Source organism: Lithobates pipiens, unplaced genomic scaffold, assembly GCF_037356315.1.
Source record: "Lithobates pipiens isolate NorthernLeopardFrog02 unplaced genomic scaffold, aLitPip1_a1.2 Scaffold_23, whole genome shotgun sequence".
Classification (NCBI taxonomy): Eukaryota; Metazoa; Chordata; class Amphibia; order Anura; family Ranidae; genus Lithobates; species Lithobates pipiens.
The window spans coordinates 291,965,398-291,990,086 of NW_027507785.1; the positions used below are offsets into that span (position 1 = coordinate 291,965,398).

Sequence of the window (24,689 nt, forward strand, 5' to 3'; positions counted from 1 at the left end):
AAAGGTCAGGATCACAGGCAAACAGGGATAGTCAAGGACACGCCAAAGTCAGTAACGGAACAACAGCAGTGCACACGGCAGGTAACAGGAAGCTAACACACAAAGGTTGATCAGCCGGGCTGGCCTGCAGTGCACAGGTTAATATAGAGTTCTCTGATAGGAGCTAGGGTGGAGTCATGCCAGAAGATGGATTACAAAAGCAGTCAGGTGAGGATCGGCTGGTCTCTAGAGATGAACACATGGAAACAGGTAAGCAAACTATTGCAAAACCATGACAGCCAGTTTATAGTCCCGACGTACGAGTTGTACGTCACCTCGTTCCGAACGATCGGATTTTCTGACAACTTTGTGTGACCGTGTGCATGCAACACAAGTTTCGGACAAAATCCACCGGAAAAAATCTGACGGATTTTGTGGTCAGAATGTCCGACCGTGTGTACAGGGCATAACACACGAGGCAGGAGACAGTGTGCCGCCGGATATGATGGACATATTCACGGGTGGCAGAGACAGGAAGCTCGATCTAAAACTGGAATATCTAGGTAATTATTCAGAACAAAAACATTTTGTTTTCCATTTCACAATGATTATTATGCTGCAAGAATGATTTTAATTAAAAGTTAGAAATTAGTGTGGAACTCAGTTTTAAGTAGGGCTGTTACTGATTAAAATTTTCGTGTTTGATTAATCTTTTTTTTTTTTTTATTGATTAATCAACTAATTTTGATTAATTATAATGCACATACAGATCCAACTAATTTTAGCTGATCTCCTTGCATTGCAACTCTGTATTAGTCAGTGGTAAATGTGGTATACACTATATACAATCACCCGACACTAGTTAGTTTCCACAATCCATGACTTAACTTCACAGTTCACACAAATACGGTTTTAAATTCAAACTGTAGCACTGACGTAAATAATTATTTTTTATTAAACTTTAAGAAAAACGTAGAAAGTTAGTTTAACTTTAATTATAAAACTTATCTAGTATATTGACTGTCAGTCACTTTATAGTAGGCAAGTAGTCATCACTTTAGCCAGTCATGCAGACATACCAGAGTGTTTACATTTTGTTGTTTTTTTTTACAACAATGTTAAAAACGGAGGTTATCAAATTTTCCTACACTTAGCTCCGTGAATGATCCCAGTTAACCACATCCATATTTACCATCACTGTCCAGGCTGTCCGGTGACGTCACGGACATCAACGTCACCGGACTCCTCCCCTTCCCTTCGTTAGAAGACGGAGGCACTTGGGGAAGGGGGGAGGAGTCCAGTTAGACATCGATGTCCGTGACGTCACCGGATCTCCGACGGAACTCCCTGAAGACCCGGGAGGTGAGTACCGATCAAAAGAATATTGATCGATCACAAAAATGAACGATTAATCAAGGAATGAATTTTCCCAGCCCTAGTTTTAAGGCATTCGGCATTTTATTTTTCATCTTTAACATAGAAAATGATGGAAGAAAAAAAAGTCTGCTCCATTTTTTTTAAAAACTAAGTTTTTGTATTTTTTTTTAAAAACAGAAAAGGAAGATTTGCATGTTTAGTAGGGCAACTTTTTTTTTTTTCATTTGGTATATCTAGTATTGTATGGCCCTTTTCACACGGGGCGGTTGCTGACATTGGATCCCCTCGCTCAGCAGGGCATCTCTTCGCTGATCCCTGCAGAGCAGGTGGATGACGGGTCTGTGTCTGCTCCACTGATGCAGAATGGACACGGAAACAGCCTGCTGTTCTCTATGGGACGGTCAGATGAAAAATGGACCACCTGTCGGTTTCCATACGACTGTCATCCAATCCAATTCTGCCATCCATCTGTTTTTAGTGAATCGGATCAGATCAGATTGCCAGCAAGTGTCAGCTAACATCCGCTGCTCCATAGAGAAGAATGGAGGTTCCGATCGGGTCTGCCTGTCAGTTCAGGCGGAACTGATCGGAACCTCCATTCTTCTCTATGGATCGGAACGTCCATGTGGAAGGGACCTATGGTGTTATATTTCATCTCTATTTCATTATCACCTTGTATGGAATCATGACATTGTTTTATTGGACCTGTCGGTCTTTTTATGACTCTTTTGTAATAAAGATTGGCATCTGCCTTTTATATGTTTATGTATTTGTAAATTCTGCCTCAAAGGTCCCATGGGGAGCCTCCTTCTTGTTTTGTATCTATTTAGTTGGGATGTTGGAAGGATATTTTAACCACTTTCCGACCGCCCCATGTATATGCACTGCGGGGCTGCAGCTCCTACAAGTGGAATCACACACCTGTACGTGATCTTCTTTTCCGGGTTTGCGGCATGCACGTGCGCCACCGGCAACCAGCTGCCACTGTGATTGGGCACAACGGGAGCCAATCAGCGGGTCCGCATGGATACAATATCCGCCAGGACCCGCCTATCGCTCTCAACAGAGGCAGAACAGTGGCCTGCCTATATAAGCAAGGCAGATGGCAGTTCTGTGACAAGGGAAGACAGAGATCCTGTGCTTCTGCTAAGCTTTCTGTCTTCCCACAGTACAAGCACCCCCCCCCCAAAGATAGAAAGCATTCCCTAGAGTCACATTTAGCCTTTTGATCGCCTCTGATGTTAACCCCTTCCCTGCCAGTGTCATTAGCACAGTCACAGTGCAGATTTTTTTAGCACTAATCTCTGTATTGGTGTCACAAAGTGTCACTTAGTGTCCGATTTGTTCGCCACAATGTCGCAGTCCCACTATAAGTCGCTGATCACGGCAATTACTAGTAAAATAATTAATTAAATAAAAATTCTATAAAAATATCTCATAGTATGTGAACGCTATAACTTTTGCACAAACCAATTAATATACACTTTTTGGGATTTTTTTTTTACAAAAAATATGTAGCAAAACACAGATTGGTGAAGAAATTAGATTTTTAATTTTTTTATTGGATATGTTTTATAGCAAAAAGTAAAAATATTGTTTTTTTTTCAAAATTGTGCTCTTTTTTTGTTATCTCAAAAAATAAAAACCGCAGAGGTGATCAAATACCACCAAAAGAAAGCTTTATTTGTGGGTATTTGGATACAGCGACGCACGACCACAAAATTGTCAGTTAAAGTAACGCAATGCCGTATAGTGCCTGGCCACGAAGGAGGGTGACCCTTCCGGAGCTGAAGGGGTTAATAGATCATTTAGCTCCACACATTCTTTATTATCAAAGTGTTAAAGCAAAACTTTTTTCATTTTGCATAGGGAAGTTTGAGCATTTGAGTAGGGAAGAGTTATGACCCCTGTCATTTTTTTTAACCATTTGTGTGCCATTGGGGAGATTTCCCTTCACTTTCTGTCCCATAGCCGAACTGGAAGCGAGAGGAAATCCCCATAAAGTAAGGGAATCCCCGGTTGTCACTAGAACGAATGGTGCCATTGGAAGATTTCCCCTCTATTCCTGTTTTGGTGGCAATCCAAAATGTAGGATTTTGTTTTCACTTTCACTCTTGGTGATTACGGTATTCAGAATAGAGAGGGTGAATCTCTATAACTGGGGGGCAAGACAGCAATAAAAACCTGACAGGGGTTTTAATCCCTCTCCACTTTTTTTTTTTTTTTAACTGCTCATATCAAAAGTGTTTGAAAGTACTTCTAATGCCGCATACACACGATCGGAATTCTCGTCGGAAAAAGCTCTGATGGTTTTCCGGACGGAATTCCGACGGAATTCGGCTCAAGCCTACACACGGTCACACCAAATTCTGATAGTTTATAACGCGGTGACGTACAACACGTACGACGAGACTAGAAAAAGGAAGTTCAATAGCCAGTAGCCAATAGCTTCTGTTTCGTAGTTGAATCTGAGCATGCCTGATTTTTGGCGTGTCGGAATTGCATGCCCACGATCGGAATGACCGATAGAAAGTTTTTCCGTCGGGAAAATTGAGAACATGATATACATTTTTTTGCTGGCGGGAATTCGGACAGCTAAATTCCGATGGAGCATACACACGGTCGCATTTTCCAATGAAAAGCTCTCATCGGTCTTTCTCTGGCTGGAATTACGATAGTGTGTACGTGGCATAAGGGCAAATTCACATTGGTGCACCGGCCTGTAGAACCTGAAGAGTCATTTGTTTGTGTTTCTGGAGCAGTGTGCTGACAGATTATGTTCAGATTATGTTCAATAGACGTAGAAGCTTTATGGACTCACCCGCATATCCAAGTTTGACAGGCATGCAGGGATGGGTGTGTGGCCCCAAACCCAGACAGCGTTCATTCGAGGTCATGTATATATACATACTGCATGTGTTATGACTGTCATATAATCAACAAATCATTCCTTCTTTTTTTTCTGTTATATTTCACCTTTTTTTTAAATATTTTGTAGGTTATTTTTATAAACGTATTTTTTTGGACCTGTCAGAACATTCTAAAGAATGCTTAACATCTCCTTTCTCTCAGTTTTTAAAAAGAGACCCTGTCACCAAAAAAATGTAGGTAAAAACACAGAGAAAGCAAGTATTTTAATTGCATAGTTGGGGTGTTTTTCCTTTCTATCTCCATAAATTATCTTTTACTTTGACACTATTCATTTTGAACTTGCTAATTTCACTACTATTAGCACAGTCCTCTACCGCCTTGCACATCATAGCCCTCTTTTCTTCTGGGAGTGTCTAATTGCGGTCTGTGCTGGTCCAGCTCCTCCCTCTTCAATTATCTACTTAAAGGAGAAGTCCAGCCTGAGTTCGTTTGGCTGGGCTTCTCCTGTGGGTCACAGTTCGTTTGCACTCCTGTGACCCATTTTCAGCAGAGAGCGGGCTGAAGTCTGCTCTCTGCTGACGTCACTGGAATCAGTCCAGGCAACACATCATCCCGACTATGGGAGTCTGGATCTACCAAGTGCCTGGACTGATAGCCGTCTCAGCCTCTCAGCGAGCCGCCAAGACGGCCGCTCCCCACCCCTCCACAGCTCAGCGCTCCGGGGGGGGGGGGGGGGGGGGGAGCAGAGAGCTGCTGATTGACAGTTCTCCGCTCGGGGACCTGTGAGAACAGAGCCGTCGGTGATGTTGGATGGCTCGGTTCTCAGTGCAGAGACGCTGGGGGACAGATGCAGCATTGGACCGATGTTGCATCCACCCAGGCAAGTATGAATATGGGAAAAAAACAGATTCCTATACTTTACTTTTAAACTTTTTGTAGCAGCCGAGGAGCAAAGTACAATTTTATAGAGTGTCACTTAAGTAACAGCTCTGAGTTGGCTGGGGCTGCAGTCATCACATCCAAGGTGGCAGAACTCAGCAGCAATCTCAGGGATTTTTGATGTCTTCGCATGGGAGGCTTTTACAAGTTAATCACATGTATAAAATGTTAAATGCACATGTTTTCATATAGAAAGATTGTTGTTGAAATGAATGGTCTGGTGACAGGGTCTCTTTAAAGCAGACATCCACATATGCATAGGCCTACCTTTCTTTCACTGCCACATCACTCTGTTCAGCCGTCAGGAGTAAAAACAAAGTTCTGTGTACAGTATAAATTGCTGGAGTTGGAGCTTACACAGGACTATGTATTAATCATCTAAGGGCGCTGATTGGCCCAGCTCTGTCCACTAGAATAAGTCACATTCTCTCCATACCTGAAAGTACAAGACAGTTCCTATGGCTCCTGCTACTGAATGGAGCAGTGGAGGAGCAAGAAAAAAATAAGGTATGTGCTGCTTGGGGGCGGATACCTGTTGCTTTGCTGTGAATTGATTTTCTTTAAAATAAGCACAGGAGGTCTCTGGCTCTGCCTTATGTGCATTAAAGATGATAATAAAGACCCTGCTAACATCATGTAAGGATTAAAAAAAAAAAAATATCCTGAGATCAGAAAGAATTAATCATAATAACTTGACTTAGCAATCCTTGGTTCTGTCAGCTCTGGAAACCATAGTGGTGGTCATCACCAATCCTCTTACCAGAGACAATCCATGGTTTGATGTAGGCAATGGACGCTGCTGAGATGTTCTGTGTCTGAGAAGGCTCATGTGTCTTCTCTAAAAGGTCCCATATCTCCACATTTCCATCTTCCTTTCCAATGAAGAAGACACCACTCCTAGAGAGAGACCAGTGGGCCGCAGTGTACCTCTTCTCAGAGCAACATGACTGGAGAATCGTCCCACCCTAAAAAGCAATCCGACACGCTGATCATAAAAATTATCGAACAATTTTATTTTTACACAAGCTCCATTAAATCGTAGGTAGACAAATGGGCTTCATATACAAACACATACAACAAGGTCTTTAGTCTTCATAATCAGAGTAGGAAAATGGTTAAAATGGGGGTCAGTGGGGCTGAAAAGCAGTGCACCAACAGAAGATAATGTACTACTTACAGTGACACCTTCTTTCCATATGGAAAAATTCCAACCTCCAACAGAGAGAACAATGTCCTTCAATAATGGAGATCTCTGCACAGTGTGAACAAGGCCATCATGTGCGACATGGATCTGCGTAGGTTTAGAGCCTGGTGATGCCAAGTAAACCGAGAAAAACTTGTTTAGTAAACATTCTACATTTAATTTACAAGAAGGCAAAGATGTGGTTTAATGAACGTTGTCTATAAAACATTTTGAGTTTTTAGTAAACCACATTGTATATACTATATCTCTAAAACTACAGTATGTGGACACCCTGCAATTTATTAAAATCAGGTGTTTCCAGTGAAGGGTACCGTCAAAGCTATATAAATGTTAATTTACAACTTTATTGCAATAGCTTGAGGAAGACACTCCAACTCCAAATAAAGAATAAGGCTGTTATAGCTGCAAGGATGAGCCCAGATGCTCTTCTGGACTGGAAACCCCCTGAGGAAGACACATGACCCTGTGTCGACACACGTAGGGGAGGGGCAAGGACGGTGATGGCTTCTGTACCCAACGAGGAGTTAGCAGCCCATGGCGAGATATCGGCTTGTGAGACTGGGGGAAAGATCAGACAACAACATTGACTGTCAAAGCCTGGTGCGATGAAAGAACCAGGAGAGTGCGAGTACGCAATCTGCATATGTTTTAATAAAGTTTGCGTTTTTAAAGGTATAAGCACTATTGGAATCTTTCCACCCATGCACCCTAATGACACTGGATTAAGGCAATGCAATCTATGGAAGGAATACAGAGCCAGGAGATCTAGAGTCTGCTAGTAAGCCCAGGAGGGGCACAAACGCACTGTTTGACCAAACTTAATTGTGAGGTCACACATCTTGAGGTGAGAGCACACCTAAAAAGGGAGGGAGCACGAGTGTGGTGGCACATCATATTTTTAGGAGCACTTGGAGGATATTAAACCATATTTGTGGATGGTGATTGGCTGGTGGGATCACGCCACACAAGAGTTATATGGACTGCTCATAAGAGGACTTTATATAAGCACCATTGAATGCATGTTATGTCGGTTTTAACATAGGAGTTTTTCTATACGCGGTATGATTTGTCATATATTGTTTTTTGCACTCAGTAATATTAATGTTTGTAAGCTAAACACATATATTGACTGGATTTGTTTATGCACATTTATATGGGATTGTGAACAGTGCCAGCAGCATCTATTTTAGCTCACTGTGAACACATATAGCAGCTCGCAAGGTTTTCTTTTATCCATTTATCAATTCCATATTAATACTCAGGGTATTGAAACAATATGTTCAACTGTATAGACACGATGGTTAGGTGTCCACATGTTGACCGTATAGTGTACAAACCCAATTCCAAAAAAGTTGGGATACTGTGAAAAATCTAAAAACAGAGTGCAATAATCTGCAAATCTCATAAACCCATATTTTATTTACAATAGAAAACATATTACGTGTTTAAACTGAGAAGATGTATTATTTTAACAAAAAAATAAGGTTATTTTGAAATTGATTGTAGCAACACTTCTTAAGTTGGGACAGGGCAACAAAAAACTGGAAAAGTAAGGCCGCGTACACACGCGCGGACTGTTTGCCCAACCTTGTTCGTCAAACAGTTTCGGCAAACAGTCCGCTCAAAATTTGCATGAGCGGACTTGCCCACACACGAGCGGACTGTTTGACGAACAAGGTTGGGCAAACAGTTCGCTCAACTTTTGAAATGAACGGACTCGCCCACGTAAGGAGGAGGCAAATCCGCCCATTTCGAGCGCGTGTACAGGTAGGCGGGGCCCGCGAAGGAGACGTCGCGGGCTCCGCCGCCTGGAATGGGCTTAAAGGGGAACCCCAACGCCGAAAAAAATCGGCGTGGGGGTTCCCCCAAAGTCCACACTAGACCCTTGTCCGAGCACGCTACCCGGCCGGCCAGGAAAGGGGGGCGAGCGAGCGCGCCCCCCCTCCTGAGCCGTACCAGGCCGCGTGCCCTCAACATGGGGGGGTTCCTTGGGGAAGGGGGGGGCCGCGCGGCCCCCCCACCCCAAAGCACCTTGTCCCCATGTTGATGAGGACAAGGGCCTCTTCCCGACAACCCTGGCCGTTGGTTGTCGGGGTCTGCGGGCGGGGGGCTTATCGGAATCCGGGAGCCCCCTTTAAGAAGGGGGCCCCCGGATACCGGCCCCCCACCCTATGTGAATGAGTATGGGGTACAATGTACCCCTACCCATTCACCTGTGAAATAAAGTACAAAAAAAAACACAACACAGGGGAAAAAATATTTTATTGCACAGCTCCGGGGGGTCTTCCGTCTTCGGGGGTCTTCTCGCCGGACTCCTCCGCTATCTGTGTGTAGCTCTTTTACTAGCGGAGGAGTCCGGCTTTCTTCCTCCCCGCCGCCGGCCTCTTCTCCCGACTTCGGGGGTCTTGTCCCCCTCTTCGGTTCTTCTGCCGGGCCACCGCGCCTTCTTGTAGCTCTTTTACAGGCGGTGGCCCGGTCTTCTGTCGCCGCTGTCGTCGTCGCCGCCGCCGCCTGCCGTTCTTGTTCTTCTTCTTGTTCTTCTTCTTCTTCTCCTGGAGATGTTGACTCGACGATCTCTCCGGCCGGAATGCCAGAGCCGCGCTGTGCGGTCACTTATATAGTGACAATGGGGCGGTGTCACATGGTATATGTCACATGGGTTGGTCACATGGTGACCCCGCCCCCTTACGATGTCATAGTCCCCATGTGACATCAACCCATGTGACCAACCCATGTGACATATACCATGTGACACCGCCCCATTGTCACTATATAAGTGGCAGCGGAGCGTGTCCCTGGCATTCCGGCCGGAGAGATCGTCGAGTCAACATCTCCAGGAGAAGAAGAAGAAGAACAAGAAGAAGAACAAGAACGGAAGGCGGCGGCGGCGGCGACGACGACGACGACAGAAGACCGGGCCACCGCCTGTAAAAGAGCTACAAGAAGGCGCGGTGGCCCGGCAGAAGAACCGAAGAGGGGGACAAGACCCCCGAAGTCGGGAGAAGAGGCCGGCGGCGGGGGAGGAAGAAAGCCGGACTCCTCCGCTAGTAAAAGAGCTACACACAGATAGCGGAGGAGTCCGGCGAGAAGACCCCCGAAGACGGAAGACCCCCGGAGCTGTGCAATAAAATATTTTTTCCCCTGTGTTGTGTTTTTTTTTGTACTTTATTTCACAGGTGAATGGGTAGGGGTACATTGTACCCCATACTCATTCACATAGGGTGGGGGGCCGGTATCCGGGGGCCCCCTTCTTAAAGGGGGCTCCCGGATTCCGATAAGCCCCCCGCCCGCAGACCCCGACAACCAACGGCCAGGGTTGTCGGGAAGAGGCCCTTGTCCTCATCAACATGGGGACAAGGTGCTTTGGGGTGGGGGGGCCGCGCGGCCCCCCTTCCCCAAGGCACCCCCCCATGTTGAGGGCACGCGGCCTGGTACGGCTCAGGAGGGGGGGCGCGCTCGCTCGCCCCCCTTTCCTGGCCGGCCGGGTAGCGTGCTCGGACAAGGGTCTGGTGTGGACTTTGGGGGAACCCCCACGCCGATTTTTTTCGGCGTTGGGGTTCCCCTTTAAGCCCATTCCAGGCGGCGGAGCCCGCGACGTCTCCTTCGCGGGCCCCGCCTACCTGTACACGCGCTCGAAATGGGCGGACTTTCCGAGCGGGAACAGTCCGCTCATTTCGAAAGTACAGCGGACAAGCCCACACACGGGCGGACTGTTCGCTCAAACACAGTTTCAGCGGACAGTTTTTCGGAATTTCCGAAAGACTTTGTCCGTCCAACTGTCCGCTGAAACTGTCCGCTGAAAGCCCACACACGAGCGGACTGTCCGCCCAAACACTGTTCAGCGGACAAGGTTGGGCGAACAGTCCGCCCGTGTGTACGCGGCCTAAGTGGTACTAATAAGAAAGGGCTCGAAGAACATTTTGACACCAATTAGGTTAATTGGCAACAAGTCAGTATCATGATTAAGTCTCAAAAGAGCATCTTAGAGAGTCAGAGTGTCTCAGAAATAAATATGGGCAGAGGTTCAATTTCAGAATATAGTTCCTTAACGTAAAATTGTAAAGACTTAAAATATACCATCATCCACAGTACATAATATCATCAAACGATTCCAAGAATCTGGAGACATTTCTGTATGCAAGGGACAAGGCCCAAATGCAATATTGGATGCCTGTAATCAGATGGCACTGCATTAAAAATAAGCATGATCTTGTGTGATGGACATCACTGCATGGACTCAGTAATACGTACAAAAATCTGTCTGTGAACACGGTTTGTTGTGCCTTCCAAACATGCAAGGTAAAGCTCTATCATGTATAGAAGAAGCCATTTCTGAACATGATCCAAAATGGCGCCATCTTCTATGGGCCAAAGCTCATTTGAAATGGTCTGCTACAAAGTGGAAAACTGTTCTTTGGGCAGATAAATGGAAATTTTACATTATTTTTGGCAACTGTAGGGGCTACAGAGGAGAGGGACCTTCCTGCTGGTTATCCTCTAAGTTCAAAAGCTTTCATCTCTGATGGTATGGGGGTGCATTAGTGCATATGGAATGGGCAGCTTGCACATCTGGAAAGGCAACATCAATCCTGAAAGATATTTCCATGTTTTAGAGCAGCATATGCTCCCATCCAGACTATGTCTTTTTTCATAGAAGGTCTTGCATATTTCAGCAGGACAATGCTAAACCACATACTGCAGTTATGGCAACACCATGGCATCGTAGAAGAGTCCGGGTGCTTGACTGACCTGCCCACAGTCCAGACCTTTCAACAATTGAAAATATTTAGTGTATCTTGAAATGAAAAATATGACAAAGACGACCCAGGACTGTTGAGCAGTTAGAGTCCTATATCAGGCAAAAACGGGACAACATTCCTCTCCCAAAACTCCAGCAACTGTTCTCCTCAGTTCCCAGATGTTTACAGAATGTTGTTAAAAGAGGAGGGGATACTACCGTGTTTCCCTGAAAATAAAACCTACCCCGAAAATTACAACTAGCATTATTTTCCAGGAGGGCTGCAATATAAGACCTACCCCGAAAATAAGGCCTAGTTTAAAATGCTTGTAAAATCCTATAATCCACTCCATTACAGTAGTATATAATGTACAATGTGTGTGTGTTTCTGTAATATAATTATGCTAAATACCTTCAGTACAGCACCGCTCAGTGCTCAGCTGACCTCCCGCTACTCTCCTCTTCTCCCAGCTGTCGTCCTTCTCCCCGCAATGCTCGGATCAGGGAAGAGAGCTCCAGCAGGTCACGGAAGCGCCGAGCACACACACACACACACACACACACACACACACACACACATTGTATATTATATACTACTGTAATAGAGTGGATTATAGGATTTTACAAGCATTTTAATGCCGTTCACACTGGGGATTCCTGACAGGCAGGAAGGGAGAGGGGGAGAGAAGACGGCACATTACATAACAAGCCCTACCCCGAAAATAAGCCCTGTGTTTTTTGTTGCCAAAATGTATATAAGACACGGGGCTTATTTTCGGGAAAACACGGTACACCACAGTAAACATGGCCCTGTCCCTTGTTTCATTATTCTGAAATTGTTCAAGATTTTTTAGATGTAGCTTTTCAGAGATTGGTGAACCTCTGCCCATCTTTACGTCTGAGACACGCTGACTCTCTAAGATGCCCTTTTAATGCCCAATCATGCTATTGACTTGTTGCCAATTAACCTAGTTAGCTGACATTTTTTTTCCAGCTTTTCCTTGTTAGTACCCCTTTCTTTGCTAGCTTTTTGTTTCCCTATCTCAACTTTTTGGAGACAAGTTGCTGCCATCAAATTCAAAATTACCTATTTTTTTTTGTTAAAATCATACATTTTCTCAGTTTAAACATTTTATGTTTTCTATTGTAAATAAAATATGAGTTTTTTTTAATCATTGCATTCTGTTTTCAGGTAGATTTTTCACAGCGTCCTGACTTTTTTGGAATTGTGTTTTATGTTCTAAAATGAGAATTATTAATTCTTATAGGATATCATGAACTGAAAGGTAAAGAGGTCAGATTACAACCTGGTCTTAAAGGATAAGTTCACCTTTTATAACATGTTGCATGTTACACTCATATTCAGTGCGTAACATGTAACATGTTACAAATCCAGTGGCCCTCAAACCTCAGCGACTCTCAGATGTGGCAGGCAGTGGGGGATCTTCTCCCTCCACTCTCTGTCACTCTCTGCCCACTCATTCACCAAGATCTGTGAATTGAAAACTACAAAGGTCCGGCAGCCTTTGAGTTGATGCTTCTTGCTAGTGTGTAACTGATTGGCTGTATGATGTATGGACAAACAGCTTACACACAGTATCTGCAAGAGCCCTGCATTGCTCCCATGATTTGCTGATCATGGTTGACCGTGCAATGCTTTCCAGGCTCGCAATAAAAAATAAATACTGTAAATGCTCATTTTTTTACCTGCAAAAAGATGTGCATTTATTATTTTTTTAAAAGGCGAACTTATCCTTTAAAACCTTGAGCCTTGATAGGGTAGGAAACTGGGATATAACCTTGCTAATTCGTTTTTGAAGGTGCAGATTCCAGATCTGAAATCTTTACAAAGGATAAACCTGCTTATCTGGAAGAAGGAGGCAGCCAATGTGGTGCTGGGACACCAGGTATGTACCAACCTGTTCCAGGCCAATTACTCATCAAGGATGAAGATGACAAGCAGTGGCGGACTGACAATTTATGGGGCCCCCGGGCAATAGGAGATTATGGGGCCCCCGGGCAATAGGAGATTATGGGTCCCCTGGGTAATAGGAGATTATTGGCCCCTCGGGCAATAGGAGATTATGGGTCCCCCGGGCAATAGGAGATTATGGGTCCCCCGGGCAATAGGAGATTATGGGTCCCCCGGGCAATAGGAGATTATGGGTCCCCCGGGCAATAGGAGATTATGGGTCCCCCGGGCAATAGGAGATTATGGGTCCCCCGGGCAATAGGAGATTATGGGTCCCCCGGGCAATAGGAGATTATGGGGCCCCCGGGCAATAGGAGATTATGGGGCCCCCGGGCAATAGGAGATTATGGGGCCCCCGGGCAATAGGAGATTATGGGGCCCCCGGGCAATCGGAGATTATGGGGCCACGCAGTATACACACACAGTATACACATACAGTATACACGGACATATATTGGCAGAGAAGGTACTGGAGAGGTGGGGCAGCTATAATCTCAGGATTTTTAGACCAAAAGGATGTCGGTAAGGGACATTTCAGTGACAGATGTAAAAAAAAAAAAACACAGATTTTTACATACTGTCCCTGGTTTTACTGAGGCTGGCAACCCTGATGGGGCCCCCTAGTGGCCCGGGGCCCTCGGGCAGTGCCCGAGTAGCCAAATGGTCAGTCCTCCCCTGATTACAAGCTTGTGAGGTGCAGACGCACAGGGTGATCCTCAACAGATCTGTTACAAACTGAGCAGCCGGGTTACATGGTTACATAGTTAGTCAGATTGAAATAAGTCCATCAAGTTCAACCATAAAAATAAAAATAAATAAAAAATAATATCATACAATCCCATATAACCAATCCTATTATTGATCCAGAGGAAGGCGAAAAACCCCAGCATGCTCCCATTTGCTGAAGCAGGGGACAAAAAATTCATTCCTGATCCCCAGAGAGGCAATCAGATATTCCCCGGATCAACTTTACCTATAAATGTTAGTACCCAGTTATATTATGTACATTTAGGAATGAATCCAGGCCTTTCTTAAAGCAATCCACTGAGATGGCCAGAACCACCTACAGGAGGGCGTCTATTCCACATTTTCACAGCTCTTACTGTGAAGAAACCTTTCCGTATTTGGAGATTAAATCTCTTTTCCTCCAGATGTAAAGACTGCCCCTTGTTCACTGTAAAGTGAATAACTCAACACGAAGTTCACTATATGGACCCCTTATATATTTATAGATGGTGATCATATCCCCCCCTTAATCTCCTCTTCTCAAGAAAGAATACATTCAGTTTCTCTAATCTCTCCTCACAGCTGAGCTCCTCCATGCCTCTTATCAGTTTGGTTTCCCTTCTCTGCACTTTCTCCAGTTCCCCGATATCCTTTTTGAGAACTGCAACTGCGTATTCCAGATGAGGTCTTACTAATGATTTGTACAGGGGAAAAATGATATCTCTCTCTCTGGAGTCCATACCTCTCTTAATCTAAGAAAGGATTTTGCTCGCTTTGGAAACTGCAGCTTGGCATTGCATGCTATTATTGAGCTTAGGATCTACCAAAACACCAGATCCTTCTGCACTATGGATCCCCCCAGTTGTACTCCCCCTAGTATGTATGATGCATATTCTTAGCCCCCAAGTGCATAACTTTACATTTATCAACATTAAACCTCATCTGCCACATAGTCGCCCAATTAGACAGAGCATTGAGGTTGGCTTGTATATTGGAGACATCCTGTAAGAAGGTTATTTCACTGCCTATCTTGGTGTCATCTGCAAAGACTGAAATGGTACTTTTAATCCCAGACTCTAGATCATTTCTAAAGATATTAAAAAGTAAATGATTCCAAAGCTGGCCATACACTAGTAGATTTTCAAACAATCTTGAACACTTGTACACACTTTTTCAGCAATACATTCGATCACATGACAAAAAAAGTTTGCTTTTAACAGATTTTTGGAATGAATGGACTTTGCAAAACAAAGGCCACATACACTGTTAGAAATGTATTTGCTCGGGAATTATTTTTTTTTTTAAATCTGCTCCTTCGAATGTTCTTGGTACTGCGACCATTGAGGTAACCCTACGGATGACTAGAAAATGTAATGAATGAAATTATTCACATAAAAATCTACTGTGTACGGCCAGCTTTAATGTTTGAAAAAATATATATTTTTCTTTAATCCAACAGCATCCAATCATATCCTCTAATTTAAGCTGCCATATAGCATCAGGAATGTGATTGGTTGCTGCAGAAACAAATCATTCTTTTGACACTTTTGATAAGTCACTTTTGTCTGACATGTGATAACATAGGGATCACTCTTACTGATAAACCTTCCCGTATCTCCATCTTTCTCCAGCTTCCAGTCTGTGTACACTAATTCACCATCCTGCAACACAAGAAGAACACCATTATGTCTCTAGGGCTCACCCGGCATTATAAAGTAATATATGGAACACAGACATTGGCTGGAGACATTATTTTGGGGAATCCTGCCTACAGGGAGGCTGTGTGCACACTGATGGACATGATAGGACTACAATATATATATATATATATATATATATATATATATATATATATATATATATATATATATAGTTAGATTTTACCAGCATGAGTGTATTGTCAGGAAGAACATATTGTAAGCCAAGACTGTAATGTTTATCTTGAACTATAACTGCACCTTTGATGCAATAACACTTGTATTGAACTGCTTCCTGCAACTTATACTTGCTTGTCCCAAATCCAGCAAGATATTGCCCATGAAGCCGTGAAGCCCCTTGTCAAAATCTTCTCAGCTGCACCCACACATGTGCAGTACACTCTCCATTTAATCCTATGGAGACTTGGTAGACTTAAAGTGAGCCTGTCCTCGAAAGTAGCACGATGCCAACCCGGCAAAACTCTAAGCACATTCTCAAATTTCAGTGCATCCTCCAAGTGAGTGACCAGGCCCTTCTAAAAAGACCAGCCTTCTTCCTGGTTCTCTCCAGCAATGGGCCTCCCCTGGATTTCTTCCTTGGCACAGCTTCCTTCAGACCAGACAGGACAGCTTCAGGACCACACCAGTACACATTAGGTGCTTTCAACGGGCTATTGAAACTAACAGCAAAGCTCCATCCAGGCTTCAGCCCAAGGGAAGAGAGCAAGCATATGGTCTGTCTCAAATATTTATATCATCCCCCAGCATGCACCAGTGGCATAAACCTCCTACTGGATTGGCTAAAGGAAATATAAATATTCATTCCTTTTGTTTGTGAAATCCCATATTATGACCAGTGATATGAGTGACATCTACTGCCAACAGTGAGAATTCACATGCCAACTTAAAGTGGTTGTGAAGGCTGAAGGTTTACCTTCATGCATCCTAAGCATGAAGGTAAAAAAACCTTCTGTGTGCAGCATCCCAACATGACCCCCCCCCCCCCCCCCCCCACAAAAACTAACCTAAGGCTGTCCCGGGACTCCCTCTCTGCATTGGCTGAAACAGCACCAGGAGCCATTGGCTCCCACTGCTGTCAATCACAGCCAATGTGGAGAGAGTGGGGCCGAGCCATGGCTCTGTGTGTAGAGCAAGGCTCTGGAGTGAGCACGCACCAGTGCCCCAATAGCAAGCAGCTTGCTATTGGGGGAACTGGTCAAGGGAGAGGAGCCAGAAGCACCAGCGGGAGGCCCAAGAAGAGGAGGGTCCAGGCAAGTATAAACTGCGTATTTTATTTAAAAAGCCAAACCTTTAATATCACTATAAGCTTAGGGAAAAAAACTATACAATTACAGCTCAGCCAAAAATGAAATTGACATAGTAGCCCCCCCGTGTAGGACAATGGGGGCTACAACACATTAGCTGTTTTAACATAATCACAAATACAGAATGACTCTGTAAATATAACCTCTTCGTTTTCTTGCTTTGTTCTTGAAGAGCCCCCAGCACAGGCCTTGGCCAGAGTAAACATTGCTCTGTTTACATTCAGCTTGCGGCAGTCTGAACTATAACTGCAGACAGGAATGAAAAAGGAGAGAATCTGTTTCACATATGTGTTTGGTTCAACTCTCTACTGCCACAATGATTCCTTTGCACTGCATTTGTATAATCACTGGAGATCACAAGCTACTAGAAGCAGCCCATAGGTATATTTAGCTTGCCAAGTTCATCCCCCCAATATACATTTGCAAGCAGCCAACTAAGAAATGAAAATTGCATATCTACAGGGACCCAAGACGCCTTTCTTGTTCTCAGTCTTGGTCTGCAGATGTGCCCTCTGCTCTAAAGCTGAGCCCACGCAGAGGCTTCCGGTTTCTGGCAGATTGTAATCTCCAATGATTGCAAAAGTCCATTCCACCATAGATAAATCATCATTTATGGCTCCCAGGTGTGAAACATTATATCATACAAGTATGTGGAGGCAATTCCTTTTGTTTGCTCACCTTGTCTGCAGATATAGGGCATACACAGATAAGCTGAATTAAAACAAAGCAATGATTACGCTGGCCTAGACAGAGAAAAGGTAGAGAAACACGGAAACCAACACTGTGGACCTCTTTTGGAGAATGATAGCTTCCCGGAGGTTATGGTGACCAACCAAATTCAATACTTTGGGTGACCGACTCACAAGTAGGTAGATAAAATCTTCTGACTTTAATCTTCCCGATCTGCAAGCGTGTTCTGGGTCAGTTAATCAGAAAAGTACTGAAGCCAAATGATCAGAATAATAAGCAGGTAACAAGCATTGCTGTGTTTTCAGTTTAAATCAGCTAGATACATTCCAGGTGCGTCAAAACAAAAAGGTGTGCACATCCTACGTATCCCCTGGCAGCAAGCTGTAGAGAAAGACCTTTGCTCTCTGTGTGGAAGCAGAGATCTCTCTACAGAGGTACAACAAGTTCCCTGATGAGTGAAAGCTGTGGACTGGGTTCTGACTAGTTTTGACTTAGCAAGGGGCATGTTGGATCTCTACAGAGAGACCACTGTTTTCATACAGAGAGCAACCCAGATAGCAAGGATTGCTTGCCACAAATTTGTGGCAGTGTTGAGTTAGTCTGTTAACTTATTGCACATTTTCACTGGTAAGTTACACTTGCAGAGCAAAAGGAAAGAGGTGCCTCTGGGTGTAGAAGTAAAAACAATTTAATCACAGAATAATGTGATAAGGCAACTCACATTTTGGAAGTGATAGATAAGCCTTGAGTAAAGGGTAGTCCCAAACGTGGGGATGGTCATCAGATGTACCACATCCTCCTGCTAGCTGAAGCTGGCCGGCCGGCCTTTTTTCCATCCTAAAGCAGTTCTCTGGACCCAGCAGTAATAGCGCTTCTGCTAGCAGGAGGATGTGGCACATCTGATGACCATCCCCATATTTGGGACTACCCTTTACTCAAGGCTTATCTATCGCTTCCAAAATGTGAGTTGCCTTATCACATTATTCTGTGATTAAATTGTTTTTACTTCTACACCCAGAGGCGCCTCTTTCCTTTTGCTCTGCAAGTGTAACTTACCAGTGAAAATGTGCAGTAAGTTAACAGACTTCTAATTCAACACTGCCACAAATTTGTGGCAAGCTATCCTTGCTATCTGGGTTGCCCTCTGTATGAAAACAGTGGTCTCTCTGGAGAGATCCAACATGCCCCTTGCTAAGTCAAAACTAGTCAGAACCCAGTCCACAGCTTTGACTCATCAGGGAACTTGTTGTACCTCTGTAGAGAGATCTCTGCTTCCACACAGAGAGCAAAGGTCTTTCTCTACAGCTTGCTGCCAGGGGGTAGGCATTTATAGCTAGGATGCGCCTTTTTCCTTGTGTTTTCCTGCAGATTTTGGAACATGGTTTCTGTTTCCCCCTGATGGCAGCTTTGTGTGTGATTCCCCTGTACCATTCTCTCCTGGCCATTGGATATCTCTGATATAGACTGTTTACACACTATACATTGCATGGATTTTTTTAAATTAAATTACACTTTCTGCTGTTACTAATGTGCATTTAGATCCATGCCATCTAACACTGTGAGATATTTACTGATCCAGTTCTTTGCACATTTACTTGTATATAATATAATATACACTTGCAGAGCACTTGAAGCACAAGTTCTAGTTTACACTTTTCCAATTTGTAGCAAACTTGCATGGTAAGTCTTTGGCAAGAGAAAAGTTGCAGGGGTGAGTCTACAGCAAGAGCTCTGCAAGTCTACTGCATGAAAATTCAGTCACAGTGACCCCTGTGGTGGGATGACTATTGCACAACTGAACCAGAACTTGCTGCAGACTTGCAGAATGTTTGTAAAGTTGATCTGGAGTCATGTAATGTGGACTTGCTGCAATTGTGCAACAAACTTGTGAAGCCTGACAAGTCTAGCAATAGCTTAGCAAGTCATTTTCAAACTTGAAGCACAATTACTTGCTATCTGGGAAGGGTCCTTCCCTGCAGCATGCTGGCAGGGGACAGGGTATTCTACTCAACCTGTGGCTACTTTTTGCACACCTTTTGTTTTGATGCCGGAATATATTTAGCTGATTTAAAGTGAAAGGTCCTTTGGGCATTAACTTCAGCGCTGGCAGAAAGGCACCCGGCAAATTTTTATTTAACTGACTGTAATTGATACAGATACTTTTTTATATGGACTGTCAGAGAGTACATTGTTCCTTTTTTAGTTCGAATGTTTATTTCTTTGTGTATTTGGCTGGGATTGAGCGCAAGCTACTGTGCGAACCTTCGAGAGAACTTACTTCGGTTGCAGCGAAATAATTGGTGTTGATATCTTCCAGAACCTTGGTGTTTTTGGCTGAAGTGGCTCTTAAACTGCTGTAATTAATTCCTCCCTCAGACTTCTCCTCCTTGACCTGGATCTGCAGCTTGTCTACACATTGCGGGGAGGAAGACGAATATAAAAGTTATATTGCAGATGTGTGAGGAATGTGAATAGCCATGCAGACGGCCAGGCGGTGGAATGAGGTAGCCACAAATCCCTGTATCAGTGCAAACAAGGAATGACTTCATTTGTTTCCATCTGGAGTATTTCTACTTTCCACCGCTCAAAGAAATAAAGTATTGGGCGGATTTAAAGGGAACCTGTCAAGAAGAGTTACAGACAAGACTTCCATACAGAGCTGGAGGTTTCCATTGGCCTAATCTTAGAAGCCATATTAGGTATGTAAGGCTGGATTCACACCTATGCATTTTTAGTGCTTTATGCATTTTGCAGATTTGCTCTACAGAACGTGTTCCATAGGAAACCATTTTAAATGGACTGTAGTGCAAATCTGTAAAATGCAAAAAACACTAAAAATGCATAGGTGTGAATCCAGCCTTACTGTATGGCACTAAAAAAAAACAAAAAAAAAACACTGTTTCCAGGAGTTGGACAAGGTCAACCATCCTTACAGTTGTCCCCAATCTGCACATTATTATTATTATACAGGATTTATATCGCAAAAAGTTTGAGCAGCACTTTACAACACACTTACAATACAGGTATATTAGCTCTGGCTCACACTGGCGCAGCTTTGAAATCATGCTACCTCACCTCGATCTCAAAGCTGCAAATCAGTGCGATTTGCACCTCTGATTTAATTGCAGCTTGCGACTTCATTTAACAGAAGTCTATGCAAGTTGCAATGAAAATCGTCAACAAGTAGTGCAGGAACCGTTCCCAAAGTTGTTGCGACTAAGGTCGTGGCAATTTCAGCGGTTCAATTACCGACAATGGGGTGTGACTCGTCATGTGATTTGGAACTGTCAAATCCCATGACAAAACCGCACAGGTGTGAACGGGGGCTTTTAAAGCTGAGCTCAAGGCAAACATAAAATACACAAATTAAGGGCTAAGTTCATTTAACTAAAGATAAAGGCACAGTTAAAAAAATTAAGTGCATTTATTATTATTATTATTTTTTTTTTCTAGGGGCCTGCAGAGCATTGCACTTGTGATCAGCAGGTCGCAGGTGCAATGTCAGGCTCCAGTAGACACCAAGTACAAACTAAACTGCAGGAAGAGTTAACCACTAGAGCGCTCACCTGGTTCCATTAGACTTCAATGGTTTAAAGATTTGTATTGAAAAAAATGCAAAATGCACCTGCATTATGCAAACTGCAACCTGCACAAGTGTGAATCAGTTCATGGTTTTAATGCTGGTGACCAAGGAATGTAAAAGCAGCAGTGCATCATTGAGATCGGGAAGTATGTTCCCATTGTTAGACCGACAGCATCATGCAATGCATCCAAGCCTGATCTGCAAGACCTGCTGGCCCTCCTAGTATCAAAGATCTGCTTTGCAGTTGTGCTTTACAGAAAGCTAAAAATTCAGATTAAACTATGCTTGCATTCTACTATTTAAATTTTTCTACCTTGCAGCCAATTTATACACCAGTCTTTTTCAACCAGGGTGCCCAGGCACCACTGGAGTGCCTTGAGGTTTCTTCAGCGGTGCCTTAGGAAAATGGCTCAAAATTGCCCAAAAATGTATATGAGCCGCCAGGTGTATCAAGCCTGCCTTTTAGTTACACAAATCCACATGTTTTCATTATGCACCCTTTCAACCTTCTAGCCCCCGGCGTCCTAACAACCAGTGATGTCATCAGAGTTGATAAGAAGGGTGTTGATCATCCTTGTTTGACCCTCCCCTGCCCCTCTCCGTCAGCACTGGAGTCACATTAGCTGAGTGATGGAGAGAAACAGAGGGAGAAGCGAAACATTGGAATACTAGTCAGTATTAGTGTGCAAAAGTGTATTTGCTATGGAAGAATAAATCACCTCTAAGCCCTCGTACACACGGTCGGAGATTCCGACAGAATGTGTCCTATCGGACCGTTTTGTCGGATAATCCGACTGTGTGTGGTCTGCATCGGACTGTTTCCATCGGAGTATCCGACGGACCAAGTTTTCCAACTTGTCCGTAAAATTTTCCGACAAAATGCTCCGATCGGACATACTCCAATCATGTGCAGCCTACTCCGACGGACAAAGTGCCACGCATGCTCAGATCAAATTCCTAGACCAAAGCTATTGGCTACTAGCCTGAACCTAGTCCCGTTGTAACGAAATAAAGTCATCACATTATCTACAATCGGATTTTCCGACAACTTTGTCCGACCGTGTGTATGCAACAGTTTCGGACAAAATCCAACGGATTTGGTTGTCAAAATGTCCGACCGTGTGTACAAGGGCTAAATGTTGGGTGTCTTATATGTGTGTTGATTCTAGGTACTCCTCCTTCCAACTCCATGGGCACAAACAAACACCCATAACGAAGAGTACTCAGCAACTGGATCAACATACAAAAGAAATACTGCGCATGTGCAAAAAATCATATATAAATAAATCAATAAGATTGCGCTACGGACTAATTCTGTAACTATTACAAACACAAAGAAAAGAAAAATCCTGAGCAAAATCTCAAAGGGTTAAAGCTGCCTATGCCTAGATCCTCCTCCTTTGCATAAAGGAGGGGGCAAAAAGTAGAAAATTTAATTTAAGCTTTGGCGCTAGAACCCTATGTTTGTGCATCTAAGTGCGTACAAATGAGTGTCTTAAGGTTATTAGAAAAACTATACGTGTTTAGCAATTATATATCCAATGTCAGTGTTGGTTGGTTAATTGCTTATTACTTGTGTGCGTATTTAACAGAAAATGTATTACTTCCTGGCTCCAGATGACGTCGCTCTGACGAAACGCGTAGGGCGTGGCCAAAGACGTGCACCTTTACACTGTCAGCAGCAGCAGCGGCTGGTGGAGCTGTTGTACACGCGATCAAATTTTATCTGCATTGTGAGTCATTTTCTTTTATACATAATAAAAAGGTTATAAAACGGTTTTGCACTATGGATATACTTTTTTCTCCTCCTTCATGCATCTAACTATGGACACATTTGGAAGTGAAGGGCGAATATTCCCCCAGTACATCAGTAGCAGAGTCCAAAAAGCAGCACAGTGGCTTATACTGTGAAGGCTCGGCTAACCCTTCTGAGGGTGTTTTATCTGGTGAGCGCAAATACATCTTTACAACACTGAGTGGCGCACCGGGGAGGAATGTCCTTAGTCTTCCTGCACTAGTCACCTTACTCCACTATCAGCTCTAGAGATACAGCAGCATGCGATTTTCTAGCAACTTAAGGATGCGATTCTGAAAATTTCTTTGCGTATTGAAGGACTTTTTTCTTGTTTTTTGCACGATTATTTTGCACTAGTAGTTGCATGACACTTGTTTAAGATCATTAATCAGTAATTTTTTGCACAATTGTAATATAATGTTTTGCTGTTTATCTTTGTTTATCTGGTACCTGTGTGTAGCTATAGATAGCATCACATAGTTACATACAAGGCATACCAGCACCCACACTGATAATAGTATGTAATAAGAAAACCAGTATTCACACTGGATTTATAAGTAATACATTTTCTGTTAAATACGCACACAAGTAATAAGCAATTAACCAACCAACACTGACATTGGATATATAATTGCTAAACACGTATAGTTTTTCTAATAACCTTAAGACACTCATTTGTACGCACTTAGATGCACAAACATAGGGTTCTAGCGCCAAAGCTTAATTTTAATTTTCTATTTTTCCAAAAAATCATATAAATTGGTATAGATCAATGTCATCACAGTGTAAAATATCCAGCAGTACCACTAAAGTGAGATATATTCACAATAAATAGCATATATAAAAACAGTGATGCACTGAACAAATTATGCTCATAAAGTATTGATATAAGGAAAAAGTCCAACTGTAGAAAACAAAAAAACACAGATCTGTGAAATTGCAGATGAATACAAAAGATCCTCCACCACGTGCATGCACCGTCACCACAAGCAATGTGGACTCTTACCAGAGAGTCTGGACCCTTTATTATGAAGGGTCAAACAGGCTTGATTTAATAATCTTTTGCAGAGGTCATCAGCTAGAGATGTGTCCTCAGATCAGATCAAGAGCATTCAGCAATAAAGGAAATGATGGGCTGGGGGGGGGGGGGGAGTCACTTAAGGTGACCATAGATACATGGAAGTTCAGCAGGGAAATGTGACTGATCCCTGCTGAACCAGCATAAAATGGATATTGCAGATGGAATTTTCTTATAGCTCTCTGGGAGCTAATTGGTGAGATTTCTGCATCAAGGTCTCAAAACTGCACACCTGTTCTGGCCTTTATGAGGGCTCCCTTCTGTCTTTTTTATTTTTACTTTTTTTTAAATGTATTTTATCTTATGGAATATGTAACAAGAGGAACACCCAAAACTCCCGGGTGGACATAAAAACAGTTGGGAATTATGGTAGGGAAATCTAGGAGCCTATAAGACAGGGGCTAACTCATCCCATCATGATCTACCTCTAGTTAAAAATATCACCTTTGGCCAGACCTACTTTTAAATAGGTTTAGTCAATGCCTTATTTGCCTTCAATCAGCTGTAGAACTTGAGTCTATTATTGAAATAATGAGTGTCAACCCTGCATGATGTACAACTATAGAAGGGATGTGCAATTAGTGGACCGCCTGCTGTTGCAAAACTGCAACTCCCATCATGCCTCTGCCTCTGGGTGTCATGCTTGTGGCTGTCAGAGTCTTGCTATGCCTCATGGGACTTGTAGTCCTGCAACAGCTGGAGGTCCGCTAATTGC

At 43.5% G+C, this 24,689-nt stretch overlaps 1 protein-coding gene across 1 annotated transcript in view; it reads right to left on the minus strand.

Annotated features, from left to right (window-relative positions):
• The window catches only part of DNAI3 (dynein axonemal intermediate chain 3), a 139,464-nt gene that overhangs the window by 10,574 nt on the left and 104,201 nt on the right, over nucleotides 1-24,689 (minus strand). The window contains exons 17-20 of the mRNA XM_077450325.1: nucleotides 19,797-19,927; nucleotides 15,404-15,467; nucleotides 6,344-6,474; nucleotides 5,927-6,131 (exon numbers count right to left, since the gene is read on the minus strand). Coding sequence (XP_077306451.1) covers nucleotides 5,927-6,131; nucleotides 6,344-6,474; nucleotides 15,404-15,467; nucleotides 19,797-19,927 — 531 coding nt within the window. The remainder of the gene's footprint in view (nucleotides 1-5,926; nucleotides 6,132-6,343; nucleotides 6,475-15,403; nucleotides 15,468-19,796; nucleotides 19,928-24,689) is intronic.